The 19,778-nt window shown below is 43.1% G+C and overlaps 1 protein-coding gene across 1 annotated transcript in view; it reads left to right on the top strand.

The window, feature by feature from the left end:
• Positions 1 to 19,245, top strand: part of AP1S3 (adaptor related protein complex 1 subunit sigma 3) — a 59,088-nt gene extending 39,843 nt beyond the window's left edge. Inside the window, exons 2-5 of the mRNA XM_027049397.2 lie at positions 2,239 to 2,417; positions 4,552 to 4,660; positions 11,911 to 12,048; positions 16,988 to 19,245. Of these exons, the coding sequence (XP_026905198.1) occupies positions 2,239 to 2,417; positions 4,552 to 4,660; positions 11,911 to 12,048; positions 16,988 to 17,023 (462 nt within the window). The 3' untranslated portion in view covers positions 17,024 to 19,245. The remainder of the gene's footprint in view (positions 1 to 2,238; positions 2,418 to 4,551; positions 4,661 to 11,910; positions 12,049 to 16,987) is intronic.
• The last annotated feature ends 533 nt before the right edge of the window (positions 19,246 to 19,778 follow it).

Here is a 19,778-nt window from a genome sequence, read left to right as displayed (position 1 = left end):
GAGGGGCACTTGGGTGGCTCAGTTGGTTGAGCATCTGACTCTTGATTTTGGCTCAGGTCATGATCTCTTGTTTCATGGGATTGAGCCCCCTGTTGGGTTCTGCACTGACAATGTTGAGCCTGTTTGGGATTCTCTCTCTCTCTCTCTCTCTCTCTCTCTCTCTCCCCCTCCCCCTCTGCCACTCACACTCTCTATGTCTCTCAAAATAAATAAATAAGCTTAAAAAAAACAAACAAACTTAGTTTGATCTTCAACAAAGGTGCCAAGAACACACAATGGGAAAAGGACAATCTCTCGATAAGTGATGCTTGGAAAACTGGTTACCCATGTGGAAAAGAATGAAATTGGACCTTATCTCACTGCATTTTAAAAAATCAACTCATGTTGTATGGAAAACAATTTGACAATAAATTATATTTAATATAAAAAAATCAACTCAAAATGGATGAAGACTTAAATGTTAAGATCTAAAACTGTAAAACTACTAGAAGAAAGCATAGAGAGAAAGCTTCATGACATTGGTCTGAGCAGTGATATTTTGGATATTGCCCTGAAAGCAAGGGCAACAAAAGCAAAAACAGACAAATGAGGTTACATTAAACTAAATAGGTTTTTCACCGCAAAGCAAACAATCAACAGAGTGAAGACACAGCCGAGGACTGGAAGAAAATATTTGGAAACCATATATCTGTTAAGAGGTTACTATCCAAAAAATATAAGAAACTGAAGTCAATAGCAAGAAAATAAATATCCTGATTTAAAAATGGGCAAAGGACTTGAAAGATACTTCTTCAAAGAAGATACACAGATGGCTAACAGGTATATGAAAAGATGCTCAACATCATTAATCATCAGGGAAATACAAATCAAAACCACGAGAGGAGATCACCCCACACTGATTAGAATGACTGTTCTCAAGAAAACAAAAGATAACAGTGTTGGTGAAAATGTGGAGAAAAGGGAACCCTTGTACACTGTTGGTGGGAATGCAAACTGGTGTAGCCATTATGGAAAACAGTATGGAGGTTCCTCAAAGAATTGAAAATAGAACTACTATATGATCCAGCAATCTCACTTCTGGGTATATTTCCAAAGGAAATTAAGTCAGTATCTTAAAGGGATACCTGCAGTCCAAATTCATTGCAACATTATTCGCAACAACCAAGATATGGAAGCAACCTAAGTGTCCATTGATAGATGAATGGATAAAGAAAATGTGGTATATATGTGTGTGTTTATGTGTGTTTGTGTGGGAGGGTGGGTAATAATAGAATATTTTCAGTTACAAAAAAAGAAAGAAATCCTGTCATTTGTGATATCTTGGATGAACCTTGCTCAATGAAATAAGCCAGTCATAGAAATAGAAATACTGCACGATCTCACTTACATGTGGAATCTAAAAAGTTAAACTCATAGAGGCATATAGACTAGAACAGTGGTCACCAGGGGTGGGGAAATGGAGGAAATGAGATGTTGGTTGAAGAGTACAAAGTTGCAGCTGTAAGATGAGCAAGTCTAGAGATCTGCTCTTCAGGATGACGACGATAGTTAATAATGCTGGTTGAATACTGGGAGTTTGCTAAGGGAGTAGATTTCAGGGTCTGTCGTCATACACACAAAATGGTAACCATGTGAGGCGGTGAAATGTTGATTAGCTGGACTATAGTAATCACTGTAGACACGGATATAAAATTATGTTGTACACCTTAAATGTATATAGTTTTTATTAAAAAAAAAAGACAATGTTGTCCCTTTCTTTCTTTCTCACTCTTTATCCTCCTTCCCTTCTCTCCCTTTTTTTTTTCTCTACTATCATTACATTGCTGTAGTTGTGATGGGCAACTGGGGTGTAATTTTTAGAGCAAACTCTTCTGCCATTTTTTAACACTTTATTTTTGGCTTGGGAAGGAAGATTTTGTTGTTTTCTCAAAAGAGTTACATGCTTCCTCAGTATCTTTTTCTCCATGTAATAAATTTGTGACTCCAGAAGGGAGTACTTTTTACAAATCCTATCTTTCCCCACGAATATAAATAAGGCATGTTTGTAATGTCCCCATTTCTTTATTCTTTAATGGGTTAAATGTAATTTGCAGATGAGATCATTTTCACGCTGGTGAGAATTTTTTCATTTGTTCATAACTAGCATCCTTTGTAAGCCCTGCCATTTAATTTCCAGTGTCTATGTAGAATGACGTAGCTGATAAAGCTCTGTTTTTCTCTGTGCTTTATTTGTTCTAGATACATTTCATATTGCTTTTCAGTCGACAGGGGAAATTACGGCTGCAGAAATGGTACACGACTCTCCCTGACAAAGAGAGGAAAAAGATCACCCGGGAAATTGTCCAGATTGTTCTCTCTCGTGGTCAGAGGACAAGCAGTTTTGTTGACTGGAAGGAACTAAAACTTGTTTATAAAAGGTGTGAGTAACTTTATGAGAATTGTCTTTCTCATTATGGCTTTGGATTGTTTAATACCGAGCGTTTTCGATTACAACACCAATTCCATCATTTACTGAAAGTTTTGGAGGCTGGAGCCCAAATATTTATACCCATAGACTAACAAAAAAGAATTCTCATTTATTGAGAGGTTCTCCCTGTGCCAGGATGGCTTCTAGGTACTTAATCTACATGTGGCTAATATACAAGTGCATTCAAGGAATAGCTTATGGGCACCTATTGTATTTCCAGCACTTCTAATGGCTGTGGGCGCAGTAACTACCCGGCAGGGCTCAGTGCCGCTCTCTTGGAGGTTACTCATTGGTCAGGTAAACAAAACCTCTGTTAATAACAGATGCTGCGGAAAAAAATGCAGGTTAACGTGATAAGAGAGATGGACGGCTGTTATTATTACTCATATTTGCAGATGAGGAAACTGAAGCCACAGAGAATGCAAGTAATTAATTAGTCTTCAGCCACAGTAACTAAGTGACAGTTTGGTAGAGCCAGGCTTTATTTTTTTTAAGTTTATTTATTTATTCTTTTGAGAGAGAGAGAGAGTGCGTGAGTGGGCGAGCATAGGTGCATATGTGGCGGAAGGGCAGAGAGAGAGAGAGGGAGAGAGAGAGAATCCCAAGAAGGCTCTGCACTGTCAGCTCAGAGCCCCATGCGGGGCTCAAACTCACGGATCATGAGATCATGACGTGAACCAAAGTCGGGGGCTTAATCAGTTGAGCCACCCAGGTGCCCCCATATCTTTCTGGCTTTAAAGCCTATATATTCTCTCCTGATAGCACCTGCTTGCCATAGCAAGGCCATACTGGAAAGGGACCTCAGTTTACGGATGAGGAAACTGAAGCCCTAAGACGTAAAGCACTTTTGCCCATAAAGACCCAAATAACTGATGCCTAAGCCAGGGCCAGAACCCAGCTGACCCGACCCTGCATCCAACATCCTACTGCCACTCCCAGAAGGAAAATGCACATTAGGAAGGTTCTTTCACGGGGTGTTTATAAAACCTGAAAGGAAAAGACAGAGGCGACCTTGTGGACCATATTTAATGAAGTAAGTTACCAGGAGGTGCCTGGGCAAAGCTTCTGCTGCTGAGTCCCAGGATTAAAGCTTTTAGTACTAGCATCCAGAGAGATGTCAGTGAAGGCCTCTTAAAATGAGCATCCCAGGGACAGTAAGGCAAAGTCCCAGGAAGCACTTGCCAACAGGAAGCTTGCCCTTACTCTGTGCCTGCTGGTTTTTTAAAACTTTAAGTTCATTTGTAATTTAAACCATTGTATAAAGAAAAGGCTTTAGCAGTTTTCTCAACAGATACTTGCAGCTCCTGGGTTTATGATGCTGAGCAAGGCAGACTGAGGACCTGCCTTTGGGAAGCCACTGATCTCGTGGGGCAGAGACAGGCCACTAAACGGGCAGTGCTCTGATGGGAGAGGCACAGGAGTGCATAGCAGGGCATCTGGTCCGGTCAGAGAGGTTGGAGATTTCCCAGAGGGAATGACATCCAAGTTCAGAGCTAAGGGAGATGTAGGCAGTTATCCACACAAACGGGATGGGGAAGAGTATTTTAGGCAGAAGAAAGAGTTGCAGAGGGTAGACTGGATAGACTGAAGGCGGGACACATACAGACAGAGGTCAGCACAGTGTGAGGCGAGAGCCCTGGTCAGGGGGTTGAAGTTTAGAAAGGACAGTTCACAAGCGGGAGAGGGGCGTGAGCATACCCCCATTCCAGTGGGCCAAGGACTCTGTCCCCACTGGACTGTTTCCCAGGGGTAAAATGGTGTTGAGAGTCTTCATATAATTAACAGAAAGAACCCAATGGCCACCATGTTTTTACATATTCTATTTCACATTTTGGGAACATATTGGGTGTGGTGAATGATGATTTCCTTTTTTGATTTGGATGGTTGGGGGAGACTCTCTGAAGAAGAGGTAACTTTGTGTATTCACTGCGGAAAACACCAACTTCAGGTTATTTGATGTGTCATCATATTTTACTTTTCTTTCTTCCTTCCTTCCTTCCTTCCTTCCTTCCTTCCTTCCTTCCTTCCTTCCTTCCTTCCTTCCCTCCTTCCTTCCTTCCTTCCTTTCTTTTTTTCTCTCCAAGGTATGCTAGTTTATATTTTTGCTGCGCAGTCGAAAATCAGGACAATGAGCTCTTGACGCTAGAGATTGTGCATCGTTACGTGGAGCTGCTGGACAAATACTTTGGAAACGTAAGTGTTGTTCTCGTCTATTCAGAATCAGTCCCTATTTCAGTTCTTAACACCAGTGCTATCTTTCCTTGCATTGCTTCTCCCTCTCAAGTCTAAAGCATGAATTGCATGGGTACAGGGTCCAGAATGTGAGGCGTTCCCCCACTTCCCATGATTCTTTGTAAACAAAAGACCCACAGCTTTCAAGAGGCAGGCCGTGTCTCTGTCTTCAGACCACAACCGCACTAGAGACCCTGTTCAATGAACTGGAATTTAGTTGTGAAGGATTCCTCGATCTTTTCCTTCTCATTCTTCATTGACTGTCATCTCCCTTCTGTTTTGACTTTTCCATCCCCTCTCCAGCTTCTTTTACTAAGTTCCAAGTGTTCTTTTATATTCTTTATATGTTAAAAAAATGCCAAACAAATCAACAAGAGAAAACCCAAATCCCTTTCCTTCCTATTGTTATTTAGTCTCCATGCATTTATTGCCAAGTAGGATTCCATACAAGGGGCAGCGTCCTCAGAACCCATGTGCTCTGGGGCCGCTTAGAGCTTGGGTTCCACCTTTCCTGCTCCAAGGAGATCACAGAGTTACCGCCGGCCCCTTCCTAATGGTCAACACCAGTGATGCTTCTTAAATCTTCACCTGCTCACCTCTCTGCAGTGCTGGATCCTTGCTCGTCACCACACCTCTTTATTTTGCCACAGCCCCGAGTTCTGATTCTCATCCCGTTTCTAAAGGCCCCTCCTTGGTTTCTGCCCCCAGCTCCCTTCCTCGCCCTGCCCTTTCTACTCTCCTTGCATGTCTGCCTGACTGTCGCTTCCAGAATCCATGACCATATGGCTCTCTTGCGCTCTGCTGAGGACGGTCTTCACTGGGCTTCCCACAGCCATCTCAGTCTTTTGTTTTCTTCTTACAACCATCTCAGCCTCAACACGTCAAGAACTACAGTCACCTTCTGCAAACCTGTTCTGTCTTGTGATTGAGTCTATTGTGTCCCGGGATCCTCCAATGCTTCCTTCTTTCTTCTTTCTCCACGCTTTGCTAAAGGCGGCCTTTGTCTATTCCGATTGGACTACAGTCCATCTCTTTGCTCCCACTCCCACCCGGTATAGGTTTACTTGGGATCACAGTTTTCCTTTTCATTGGGACCTCACCTCTGGCCCTTTCTGCCTCTGGGCTCATCTCTGCCTCCCTTTCCTGGCTTGTCAGTTACCATCTTCCTTGCAATGCACAGATCCAGGGTGACAGACGTCCTCAGTCACTTTCCATCATCTATAATGAGTAACAGCCAAACACTGTAGCCTGGCACATGAGCTTTCTAAACATCCATCCCAGGCCACTTCTCTGACCTTCTCGCTTTTCTCTTTTTATCCCTGACGTGCCCAGTGCTCCAGCAACATGGAACAGCCTGGCATTATCCGTAACTTGTGCAGGGTTCGTGTGGCCCCCAAACAGCACGTCTCTCGAGATCATGACCTAGGACTTAGTCGTTTGATTTTTCCACACGTGTAAGCAACTCTGGGCCAGATTTTAGCAAATGTTCCAGAAACATGTCATCCAGTTCACAGTCTCAAGAAATAAGTCATTGGATTTGGAGTGTTTTCTCTCAGTAATGTTCTCTTCCCCATTCCCCTGCTTGCTGGTTTTTATTAAGCGTTGTTGGGAGAGTTTGCTTCCATAAGACATTTTGTTCTCTGTCCAATGGAATGAGTAGCGTTTGCGGTATTGGTTGGGGTTTTATTAGATTTCTTGCAACGATTTTCACCAGCATGAGCACTTGAAAGGTTTTTGAAAGAATTTTCTCTCCCTCCCTCCCTGTATCCTTTTGATTCTCCTTTATTCCCTTTATAAATGATGTTAGAAGATGACCTTTAATGTTGCTTCAGAGATTCAGGTTGTTGGTCAGTATACAGAGTAAGACAGGCAGACCATTTTTCTTTCTCTTCCTCTTAGGTTTTCTCTAAGTTTTTATTTATTTATTTATTTATTTATTTATTTATTTATTTATTTATTTTTCAATATATGAAATTTATTGTCAAATTGGTTTCCATACAACACCCAGTGCTCATCCCAAAAGGTGCCCTCCTCAATACCCATCACCCACCCTCCTCTCCCTCCCACCCCCCATCAACCCTCAGTTTGTTCTCAGTTTTTAAGAGTCTCTTATGCTTTGGCTCTCTCCCTCTCTGACCTCTTTTTTTTTTTTTCCTTCCCCTCCCTCCATGGGTTTTCATTTTTTTTAAAGAGAGATTTGCAAACATATAATAGCATGTTTTCAAACTTGAGATTAGTTAAATTTATGCTTTCCATTATTCAAATGAAGCCTGACATTTTGAAATCCACTGCAGACCTGGCCTTTTGTAAAGGCCTGCAGGAGTTTTTGTGAGGCCCAGGCTTCCCTAGGACCTTCTGCCCCTAATTTCCGCACTCTGGTTTGAACTATATGTTTTCCTAGATTTACCCAACTGTGATAACGTGAATTGGGGTTAAATTTCGGTCTTAGTCTTATCACGACACATTGCTTTCTTAAGACAATCTAAATCACCTTCACCAATGCTAAGCTCAGTTAAGATATAAGGAGAATCAGAATGAATTCCTATTTCTCTAACATTAATTTTTCATCCTATTGTGGCGTACCTTTAGAAGCTCTGTCTTTGCCACGGACCAAAATTTAATTCACTAAAAAATTCAATGAATCTTTTATTAAGCTAAGAGCAGCTAAGAGCAATTCAAGGCTATGTGCCCAGTAGGTGTTCAGTTCTTATTAATTAACTGTGATGAGCAAAGGCTACCAGTACTGATTCTCATTGACATCATCTCAGGAATAATCTATTTCTCTTTGGCACTCTTTTTTTCTTTGTTAATACTGAAGGTTTCCTTGAATTCTGCCCTTGATATTATCCAAGAGAAAACTTTGTACTGTGTTTCTCTTACAACAGTGGAAAATATTACCTTCCTATGGCAGATCAATCAAACTCTCTGGCTACTAACTTATGTATTTTTTGAGCATTTTTCCATTCCAGGGAGACTTACACGGATTAACTAGTTAATCTTTCAATCTTCCGTAAACAGCATTAACCCCAATTTACAGAGGCTACGAAGAGATGCCCCAGAGTCTTTGAGTAGATAAAGGTCTGTTTGAGGATTTAGCCACCTGCCATATTTTCCCATTACAGGCTGTGGTGTGAGTTTTTGCTGATGTGCTCAGAGGGTATGGGTGTTGCTATCCCAAAGAGGCTTGATCTTGATTTAGGAAGTTTTCTTCTAGGAGGAGGAAGGCTCTGAGTCCTGCTAGGTCCTGAGTGAGTGGTGCCCAGTCACCCACTAACCAGACCCGTGATTTGGCTTATGATGGATCTCTAATTTCACAGATAAGAAAATAACACTCCAAAAGGTTAACAGAAATATTTACTTTGCTAATCTCATGGGGCTGTTGTGGGGATCAAAGAGACAGTGTGATCGACAATACTTTATAAACTGTCAATTGCTATGTCATTGTACCTTAAACTGTATTATTTTATATATGGTTTTATACATTTGCTATATGTAATTTAAACTTTTTGTACTTACTTTAGAACAGAATTCAGTAAGAGAAGGCTCTTCTTAGACTCTATCCAAAAGTATTTAGTTAATGAAATGTCAGAAATAATCTTACGAAGACATGTATTCTGCTCTAAGAGAAGACCCTCAAGCCAAATTAAAGCACAGGCTAAGAGATCAAGGGTGAAATTAAATTATCACTGTTTCTGCCTTTTTATAAGCTTTCTTCCAGAGTCTATATATACACAAGAAAATGTGTAAAAAAAATTCAGATGCTCACGTGTTTATAAACACGGAAACCATTTATTTTTACATAATAGATGAAATGCGGTAATTTAAGCATTGAAGGCACATTCCTGATGTACTGGGACAGTACCCTTAAGTGGAATCACCAGTATTTGAGTAATTGGGCAGTTAGCTGAAGAAACCTGCATCTGGTCTAGGGTGCTCCGGGAGGTGTTTCCTGTTTCTGCTCTCAGATACAGTAACCCCTTGGGGTTAGGCTCAAAGAATAACCATAGAAGTAGGATTTTGGAGTTGCTGTATACAAAATCGTTGCTCATATGTGACACTCCCTACAGTTCCGATAGAACTTGTACACCTGTTTGCTTATAACCTAGAGATAGTCACTGTACATCCAAGTTGCTGCTGCTGTGTGTGTGTGTGTGTGTGTGTGTGTGTATGTGTGTGTGCATGTGTGCCTGCGCGTGTGTGTTCTCTATCGGACTTTGCATGCCTGCGACTTTATTCCCTTCCCTTGAAACTAGATGCAGTCAATTAACCTCCCCATGGCTGTCTGTGAGTGGGGTTTGAGACGTTCCTGAAAAACTTGCATTAGTATCTGCCAGGTTCACCTCGCAGGATCCCAGCTGCTGGTGTCTCCTAATGAGGCTTCCATCTGTCTCCGATTCCTGTCTACGCCTGCCTTGAACTCTGAGGTTCCTCAGCTTTTGCTACTGTTACTCCTGACTTCCTGCCTCTACTGACCTCTGGTAACTGCTTGCTCCTTGTGTCTTCTTTAACCAGACATACGCAGTTTTATTTCTAAATGGGATTGCATTATGCATGGTAGTCTGCAACTTGCTTTCTTTTCTTTCCCCTCTCCAAATGTACCTTGGAGTTCTTTCCCCATTTGTCCATGGAAATCTCTCTCATTCTTTCCAACTTCTACATGGAATTTCCACACCGTCACAACAGACAGAGAGGCAGACGGACTGTTGCGGGAGGGAGGAGGTAGAGATAGATGTATACACCCACTTGTTGTGGATTTACCCGCTTACTGCTGTTTTCTAGTGAATGAGGAGACCAGGACCTTTGCAGGTAGTTGGAAGAGTTTTTCTGAGCTGGCCATTTGTGGTCGTGATATTTACCTAATGATTTACCTCGTAGAGTCTGCAACTTCATTGACCTAAGTCCTAAATACGTGAAGCAGTTTGCTAAAACGTTGACATCCGCTTTGTGTAACGTTATAGCCCTCAGTAGGATCAGAGAATCAGTGATCTGGGAACCCATTAATTCCCAGCCTCATAGAAACAAGGCCTAAATAGTGACTGACTCATTTGTCCTACAGATATGTCCTGCATCCTATGATGTGCTGGATACCGGGGATATTAAGATGACTGAGGTCTGTGCCTGAGCTCACAGTGCTGGGGGAGAGATCGATAAGTAAGCATACACTAGTGCCCACAGATGTAAGAGAGAACACAGAGCAAGTGGTGTGAAATCTGAGTGGGGGAAAAGAGGCTTTGGTGGAATCTCCGGACCCCTGACTTTTGAGTTTGGCCTTGGAAAAGTGAGCTTCATTTTGCCAGCAGCGTAAAGAAAAGGACATCTGGGGTGTATCCCAGGAATCGCTTGTATGTGCAAAGGTAAAGGCATAAAAGAACTCAGTGGACCGTGGCTGTAGCACGGGGGTGATGCTGACACAGGAAGCTAGAGAGAGGGGGGCCCAGGCTAGGTGATAAAGAGTCCCAAAAGGCATGTAGAGGAATTAAAACTTTGTTCTGGACATAAGACCTTACACAGGAGAGGAACGAGATCAGCACTTTAGCAGAGCGTTAGTCATTGTTGGCCTTGAGTGGGGACCGACGCCACCTAACAGGTCATTGCAGTGGCCTCGATGAGAGAGGTTGCAGGCCTGAGAGAAGGCGGTGAAAGGGTAGCAGACAGAAGAGGCGAAGGGGTGTCGTTTATTTACACGATGGAATCAACAGGAACTGATGACCAGACTGAGCGGCATGAGACCCGAGGCAGGGGGAAAAGAATGACGCGGAGGGAGAAATCAGTGGCACTGTGGAGTGAATTCGGTCAAGCCCCAGATCGAATTTTCAGCTACTAAGCAAAATGGTCTGCGGGGAAGAGAATATGCTTAACTTCAGTTTGGCAGATGGTGACTTGGACTGAGGAATGTCCAGGCAGACATGTCTCCTGAGCAGGTGAAGATATTGGACTCGCTCCAGAAGGAGATCAGGGCTACACATCCAGGTTATGGGACCCTGGATGCGAGACACAGCCATAGAGAGTCTGTGAGGTTGTCTAGAGTATATGTATCGCAAAGAGAAGAAGCTCTCATGAAACACGCCAATGCTGAAGAAGAAGGTGGGTCACTAGAAGGTAAACGGCCTGAAGCAGCGGTGTTGATTTTGCTGATGTCCCAAGCCCCCCTCCAGAAATACTTCTTCACCGAATGCAAAGTAGCAGGGGAGATAAATCATCCAGCGAGTCTGAGAAGGAATCACCAGAGATGTTGGGCAAGAACAGGCCTTGAATGGTACAGCCAAGGTCAGGGAGCAAGGGAGAGATTTTTCAAGAGAGACATGGTGGAGTGTATCCAGTGCTACTGAGAGGTAAAGGAGGCGGAGGGCAGAGGGCGAGAAACTTGCAGTTAGCAGCAACCTTCCAGAGGGTGTGGAATAGGAACGGGAACGTCGGGGAGTTGAGGAAAACGTGAGGAGGAAAACACCAGGAGAGTGCCAGCGTGGCCAATCAGGGAATTGGAAACAAGCCCTATTGGGATCATGAGGGGCGGCTCTCTTGCCTCTGGCTTCACTTGAACCACGAAATCTATGAGGCTCTGCTTCGGTCTGTGACAGTGGTTCTCCCCCTGTGGTCCCCAGACCTCCATCATTAGCATCGCCTGGGAACCCCTCACACATGCAGACTCTCGGGCCTTACCCAAACCCACCGAATCCCAACGTTCAGGGTGGGGACCCAACAGGTGCCTTCCGTGTGGATTCAGTGCGCTCTGAAGTTTGAGAACGACTGGCTTGTGGCATAATTTTGAGAAAAATTAGCACAGGTGAGCTGATTTGCCTCTGAGGCGTGAGCTGCTGATAGTCCTGTAGCTAGGAGCCCAGACTTACGGACCAGAGAGCGGGAGGAAGGAGGCGAGGCCCTCGGTGCCTGACATCAATGGGGACTCGGCTTCCATTGGGGCAGGTGGAAATAGGAGCCATGCTGCCCGATCCCTCTCCCGAGTCTCAAATTTCTTATTGTGACGTCAAAGAATATTATTTAAGGACATGGTCTGCTTAATAGAATGTGGTTTTACTTTTGCTAAAGTGCCTGGGATTCCCCACTTCTATTTTTCTGTCCTTAGAATACCATTTGATAGTTTTCCCTTTGGTGCGCCTCCTGGGTGTGGCTGTTGGAAAAGCTTGAGGCTGATACGTGTTTCCCCTGCTGCTCCTGCAAGTTCACCGACACATTTGTTTTTGTCTGACCAGGTCTGCGAGCTGGATATTATCTTTAATTTCGAAAAGGCTTATTTTATTCTCGACGAGTTTATAATGGGTGGAGAAATTCAGGAAACGTCCAAGAAATCTGCTGTCAAAGCCATTGAAGATTCTGATATGTTACAGGAGGTCAGTACAACGGGGACAGATAACGATGGGGACGATGATGATTGTGTGCTGGCTGACACTTCTTGAGTCCTTGACGCTGTGCGGGGTGTGGTTTTTAAGCAACTTACCAGTGTTCGCTCTTAAGAGGCGAGTGAACGGAGACACAGAGAGGTTAAACAACCTGCCTGATGTCACACAGCTGGGAAGTGTGGAATAGAGAGTTGAACCCAGGAACTTGGGCTCCAGAGTCTTGGCTTTTCGTGTGTGGCTGAGCTCTTTAGTGAGGGTACCTCAACTGTCAAAAAGGAACCAAAAGCTGGGTGCTATTTTTTTTTCAGACATTTAATGAGAGGTATAAAAAGACTTTCATTAAAATATCTGTGCCCCCCTGGGAAAGGAGAATAGCAGTGCATTGTCACTCCGTTTGCCAGGGATATTAGAAGTTTATTATTGAAGATGGCATTTATCATTGTAATTAAAATTCCTTACACCTCCTGGCGAGGCTGCAGGTGTGCTCCTATTTGCATAAGTAAATTGGGAATCCTGTGGTTTGCTTGCCAAGGTATAAATGGGCCCTGAAGCATCCATGTGGTTGTGCTCCTGACTCTGTGATATTTACATAAAATACAGTGGGTCTTTTATTTTATTTTTATTTTAGAGAGAGAGAGAGAGAGAGAGTGCCCATGAGTGAGGGAGAGGGGCAGAGGGGGGAAGAGAGAGAGAGAGAGAGAGCGAGCAAGGGAGAAGGGCACAGGGAGAGAGAGAGAGACTCTCAAGCAGTCTCTCTGGTCAGCATGGAGCCCCATGCGGGGTTTGATCCCACCACTCTGGGATCGTGACCTGAGGCGAAATCAAGAGTCAGACACTCAACCGACTGAGCCACCCAGACGTCCCACGTGGGGCTTCTAGAAGCAGTGCAGATTTGCACCATACATCACACCTAATAAGAGAACTTACTTACATCGGCCCCTTGACTCCTCCCAAGGACACTGACGGGGAGCACGGCACCCCGCTGACCTTTGGCCTCCTAATGAGGTGATCCCACCAACCCCAGCACAGGCCACCTCTAGGCACTTCTTCCCACAGCGTCACTGGGTCTTTCCACCTGCCTGTCTCACAATGGCAGGTCATGAGATTCCAGAGGATTACATGCTCTCTTTTAAAAAATGGTGTTAAAGCCATTCTTCCTGCTGTTCAAGAAATAAGAGACTGGGTTAATAAAACAGCATCAGGGATGGTCTCCCAGCAACTTTTCTGGCACCTTGCTGAGCTGATGACTTATTCCAGCCCATCCGGGGGGAAGCAGAGCTCAGGTGAATGGACTCTGAGGAAGACACCTGTTGGAGTAGGTGCCGGAAGCATCCGCGTGTGCCTTTGAGGAGACTGGTTCATCTCCCTCTGGAAGTGTCCTCACCGCAAGAAATGCATTTAAACCTTCTGATGTTTGCTTGGCTCTCTCCAAACGCCAAAGGAAGGGAATTTTACAAGGTGCTTGAGAAATCAGGGGTTTGGAAATTCCACAGGACAACCTTTCTTAAAATATGCCAAGGGTTATTTATAACCCTATCCTCAGGGCCCTTACCGTGGAGTCTACTTACCGGAGAAAGAGACTTTTTAGCGGGGTCTCAGGCACTAACGGTAATTGCAGCTTTCTGAACTGGGGCCAGGACACAATCTGGGTTATTTTGAATTCCTGCTCTGGAAGAAATACAGGGTTTTAAAGAGCTGGGAGTGCATCTGATGCTGCTAGTTCCACAGAAATCTGGGAAGCAGGTATTTCAAGAAAGAGCCCTTCCACAATTAAACGCTAACTGGTAGTTCGGGTTCTTGCTGATCGAGTGGAAGGTCTTGATGGGCAGGGCTCACGGGCCCCTCCGTTTAGCCTCTGTGTCCCCATGGTGACCAGGCAATGTCATGACTGCCCTCTAAATCTCTCTGGGTAAACTAATAGCACCTGCCAAATAGAGACAACGTTATCAGCATTCGCTTGGGCTCCAGGTACTTCAGCTAAGTCAGTGAACGTTTGGGGAGCTGGCTGAAAAATGGGCTGTGTATATCTGGTCAGAAAAGTGTAGAATGACTAGGCACAAGCCATGTAATTACATAAAGAAAAAAAATACTGCTTCCTTTTTTTCCCTGTCCTTTGGACCTAAGCACATATTTTAGCTACTAAAGGTTAAGGGAGGCCTTTGTCACATTGCTTTCGCTTTTAGCCCCTAGAACTTTCCCTGACCCCTAATTAATAAAGGTTTCTTAGAATAAAAAGGCCATCCTCGCATATTTAGTAAGAAGACACAGAGTCTTAAATTTGCAAATGCTCAAAGATTATTCTGAGTGTCCTGGGGCTTGGTGTTAGTGATATGGGTTAAAAAAGAACAGATTAGGGGACCTGGGTGGCTCAGTCGGTTAATGTCCAACTTCGGCTTGGGTCACGATCTCACGGTTTGTGAGTTCGAGCCCCGCATCGGGCTCTGTGCTGACAGCTCAGAACCTGGAGCCTGCTTCGGATTCTGTGTCTCCCTCACTCTGCCCCTCCCCTGCTCATTCTCTGTTTCTCCCTCTCTCAAAAATAAATAAACATTAAAAAAATTTTTTTAATAAAAAAATGCAAAGAACAGTTTAATTGGTTGGGGGTGACTTTTGGAGGTATCTTATTTTGTGGGTGACAACCCGTGGACAGTTGGCTTGAAGTGATAAGAAAACAAACTGAAAGAGGAAGGTAGTTAGCTTACTACCTGCAGGGGTTGCAATTCCTGGCATCACCAGTGGGGGTGACGGACAGAAGAGGTTTCCCCACAAAATGAGGAGCCCGAGTCAAAATGGTGTCTCATTGGCTCAAGCGGGAGAATACCTTGCCTGTGTATGCGTGGAGACATGAGAATGGCATAGGTGCATCCCTACATTGTCACCCTGAAAAGCACAACCCACGTTGGGGTACCTTAGTGGCTCAGTCAGTTAAGTGTCCTACTTCCAATCTTGGCTCAGGTCATGATCCCAGGATCCTTGGGCTCCACACTGAGCATCAAGCCTGCTTGGGATCCTCTCTCCCTCTCTGCCCCTCCCCTGCGCGCGCTCTCTCTCTCTCTAAAACAACAACAACAACAACAACGACGACGAAAACAAAACCCCCAACCCATGTTAACTGCTAAGCAAAGCCATAAAGCAGTAAAAACTTACAGTATGTACAGTGCGAAATCCACAAGAAACTTGGTGGTGTTAGAAGGGGTCCTGAGGGACAGATCCTGGTCCTCTTGTGAAACACAGAGCTCTTTAAGGTTGTGCCAGCCTTGAGTGTCTATTCCAACCTTGAAAGCAGGAAGCTCAAGAAAATACCAACCTTGTACGCTATTGATTCATGTAACTTGAGTAAAGCATGGCCCAGAAAGGGCAGTCAGTGTCGTCTGTAGCCGACTGAGGTAGCCAGTGGTGGGAGGTGGTGCCAATAACTAGAAGCCGGCAAAGTGACAATTCCAGAGGCTTTTGCTGGCCCAAGCCCCTTCCGAGGCTGCAGGCTCATGTGGTGGAATTTATAAAGGTAAGATATCGTAGCCGCAAAGCGCATGTAGCCATACAGTGAATACATTATAGAAGCATGTCAGACACTTAATGAATGAAAACCTTAGGCTATGGTTCTGGATTTTGGGATACTTGTCCTTTAAAAACGCATAATCTGTTACTGCCTTCCTCATTCTAAATCAACTTCAGACCCAATTTTGTATTTGCAACTTTGTATTCCTTTTCAAATGGTATAAACTCTAGGTGCTAGAAAACAGGCGTGGGCCCCTGGCCAGTGTGATAGCCCTGCTAAGTTTGAAGACACCAGCAGCAATTGTAAGAGGAGATGCAGACAGGGCAGAGGGCTGGGGGTGTGGGCTTCTCTTGGCCAGTGCTCATCTGGAGGCGTAAGAGCTTTATAAGAAAGTGTGGGTGACCGAGCACAAGTGTTTCAGCATAGGAGTCCTGGAATTCTAAACAGAGCTGGTGAAAACCCGTTGGAACGCCTGATTTCTAACCTTGGTTCCCTCTGAGTGATATTGCTTAGCCATGGCCTTGCCGTTTGGCCCATGCGGATCAATTGTCTTCCCGGCCAGGTGCAAGTGAATTATGCACCCTGAGGTTCAAGGTTAAGCACAGTTTGATCACTCTGGGGCTTGCACGAAAGAGGCAGGGGCGTTTCCCCAAGGCTGCCCCCCTTGAACTTTTGCATTGATTCGACGCAGGAGCCACTGTGTTACACAAATATATAAGTTTACAATAGAAGAGAATGCAAGAGACAACCCATTTATCTTGCATGGTAAAGGGCTTGCCCATCACAGTATATTTCAACTCTACCTGTAATTGTGAATCTGGCCGAACGTTTCTTCAAAAGTAGTGGCAAAAAAATTATGGCCTTCTGGCATGTTGACAAACTTGCTAACTGGTGAGGAGGATGAAGGAAGTTCGCATACTTTGGAGGAAAGCCTTTTCAAAATACATGGAAGAAACCCTTAAGAATCCTAGTTTGTGTGTGCTTTTTATATCTTGCCCACAAGCATAGAAAGATGATTTGCACGGTATCTGTAGCAATTCTGACGTTACACAGATACAGTCGAGATTTCTCTACTACGTGTGCCTGGAGGTGGGTGCTCATGATCATTTAGGCACGTTTACCCGAAGTCAACAGTGGCATATTGGCAGCTGTTGCTTTAGAATTTCTCTTGTCGGACATTCTTTTTGGGATCACGCGTAGCTTTTTCCGTGGAAAGTTATTAAGTTCCAGCCACATGGATGTGTATGCACGTTTCGCTCAAACTTTGAACCGCTGTTCTTGATCAGAATGCAAAGATTGATGTCCATCCCCGTTTAGATAACTTCTGTTCAATAACCACAAACAATAAGGAACTAAAAGAATGACAAAGGTTTCACATTCTGCTAAAGGCTGTCGAAGGGGCTCTTGTTCTAATTTCTCGTTCTCTTTCAGACGATGGAAGAATATATGAGCAAGCCTACATTTTAACCGCGCGTCTACTTGAAGACTCCCGAGTCCCCCACACTGTGAGCCTGTCAATTAGCAGAACCTGCCGTCCAGTTCCTTGATGAGCTTCTGGCAGCATGCCAAAAATAACCTAAAAGGGATCCTTCGTTAACTAGCAATTAAGTTGTTTCACATAACATATTTATCGTTATTACATATCTGTATTATGCTGTATGTAACTACTTATTGTGGCTCTGGATGTTCAAGCAACTGCTTTATGACTCAGTAGGCTGGGTATGTGTCTACAGTGCTTTAATTCCATGTGATATTTTTAAGCTAATTTAAGTAAAGGTGTTGCAATATGTTTATGGTTGCATTCCATTCTCTACTGACAGCTGAATAATAACCCATGGTTTTGAACGTGAAATACATGTTGTATTATGAGTAATTCTTTTCTAAATGTTCAACTTTTTAAATTGTATAATAATTCAAAATTATGTTAATAGTTCAGAGTTCATACATAATGCTAGACATTGTTTTCTTTTTTTTTTTTGGATACACTTAGTAAAATGTAAATTTCAGTCCAGATACAATGTATCTGATTTTAATGTCCTGCATTCTTTATTTTTTCAGGGTTGGAATTAAGGAAAATAACCAAAGATAGTAAGGGACGTAAGTGGTTTTGATATCATGGAAGCTGCTATCTAGTCGAGATTTTCATTTTACCTTTTAATTGAATATAAAGGGCATTCCATTATAAGGTTATATTTTCCTATAAACTCTCTGTATTTATTAAGGATTTCAGACTTCTGGAGATACAGTGTCTATGACTTCCCTTATTATAACAATAATATAATAAAGATGAATAACAGTAGCAGTAATTATAATAACTACTACTATTTTAATAAGTTTTAAGGTTCCAAGCACTTAGCTGCTTGAGAGATTTTGCTTCAAACATGTTTTAATGTGTATCTACTATGTTTGACGACTGATTGTTTATTAGACTTACTTATTATAACAGCCTATATAGTAGATGCCCTTCCTCCTTTTTTACTTCCTCATGCCCCGAATTAAATATTTGCTGCTGATCATTATCATTCTCAATATGTTGCATTCCTGATTTGCCGGAATGAAAGTTCTCTGTAACCAGGTAGTAAACGTGATCAGACATTACAGGGAAATAGCTCGTAACACTCTGTGTTGATGTCCCACCTCTGATGTCCTACGTGTGCATTTTCCATGTTCATTTTGAGGTCTGGTATCATTCGGGTTGGCGTGGTTAGGGATCCCTCATGGCTTTTCCTAAGAGAGCAGTGTGCTGGCTGTTGTATTCTTTCCCTAGAAGATCCTATATGGTGGACCTTTAGAGAACATGAAGGAAAAATGCCCTCGCTGATTCGTCTTGCCAGATATATTTAAGGAAAAATAAGACACGAACAGAAGAAAAACTTGGCCAATTCCTCAATAGAGCCGTTACTAAAAAGAAGGTACTCAGATTAGTATACGAAGGAATTATTGGGCTTTTAATATCTATTTACTCAGGCTAATCCTGTGATTACAATGATGGCATTGGATTGAAGTTTAACTGCCATTTTTGATCACTCTGTTTATTTGATGTCTTCCGATTTGTGTTGTCAATGTGGTGGAACTCTTTTATTTTTAAAAAGGTTTGTGGGGCCCCTGGGTGTCTCAGTCGGTGACGCGTCTGACTTCAGCTCAGGTCATGATCTCACGGTTTGTGAGTTCAAGCCCTTCATTGGGCTCTTGTGCTGACAGCTCGGAGCCTGGAGCCTGGAGCCTCCTTCTGATTCTGTGTCTCCCTCTCTTTTTCTGCCCCTCCTCAGCTTGTGCTCTCTCTCTCTCTCTCAAAAATAAACATTAAAAAAATAATAATAAAAAGTTCTGCAAAGGTAGACTTTATGTAAGTCATTGTGTTTTCCTGGTTCTTTTGAAGTTTTTGGCCATTTTTGGGTGAAGGTATTTATTCATGTATTCTTTCAAATGGGCTAATCCCACATTAGACATTATCAAGCTGTATACTGGGCTTTCAGACTCCGTGTCGGTGTCTCACATAGAAAACGAGCGTAATGATAGAGCACGCCGGGTGAATATGAGGTATTTGGGGGACATTTTATGTGGGTCTCGGTGAAAGCAATCATTATATTTTCTTTATATTATACAATTATAATAGAACTACCAAGTGAAAGATAATAAATACTAAATTTGTATAAAACTTCCAAATAAAATGTTTTTACATTTTGTAACGAGGAATTTGAGTGTGTTTTTTACGAATAGAATTGGTTTTTGATCAAATTTTATGCTAGAAGTTTCTACTCATAATTCCTGGTGATAGTCCCTTCAATGTGATCTCTGTGGTTTCTTGGCACTTACCGTCAGGAAGCAGCTTCGCAAGCAGGTGAGAGCAAATGGAGAGAAGAGTCTGAACTGCTTTGCTTCGACTGACTTCTCCTCATCATTCACCCACATTTTGGTAATCTGCTCTCTTTGCGTGTAGTCAATGATGCATTCTTTAAGTCTAGTAATTCCTTTCATGAGCAAACGTTAAGTTGGGGCAAAGTAAGGGAATTTTTAATTCATTCAAACTTTTTTTTTTTTTTTTTTTTGCCAAATCAAGTCTCCTAAAGTAATGAAAATCCTTTTCATCAAACACAGATGTTGTTCTACTAGGCCTAATCATACCTCCTTAAGATTCATGTTGTAACACCTAGGAAACATCACTGAGGAACTGTGTTTACTTTTCTGAGATTGAATCAATGAACTTCGTTGGTAAATGTTA

Source organism: Acinonyx jubatus, chromosome C1 (genome assembly GCF_027475565.1).
Source record: "Acinonyx jubatus isolate Ajub_Pintada_27869175 chromosome C1, VMU_Ajub_asm_v1.0, whole genome shotgun sequence".
Lineage (NCBI taxonomy): Eukaryota > Metazoa > Chordata > Mammalia > Carnivora > Felidae > Acinonyx > Acinonyx jubatus.
Note: the sequence above shows the minus strand (reverse complement) of the source record. Positions and strands in the feature narration are given on the sequence as shown.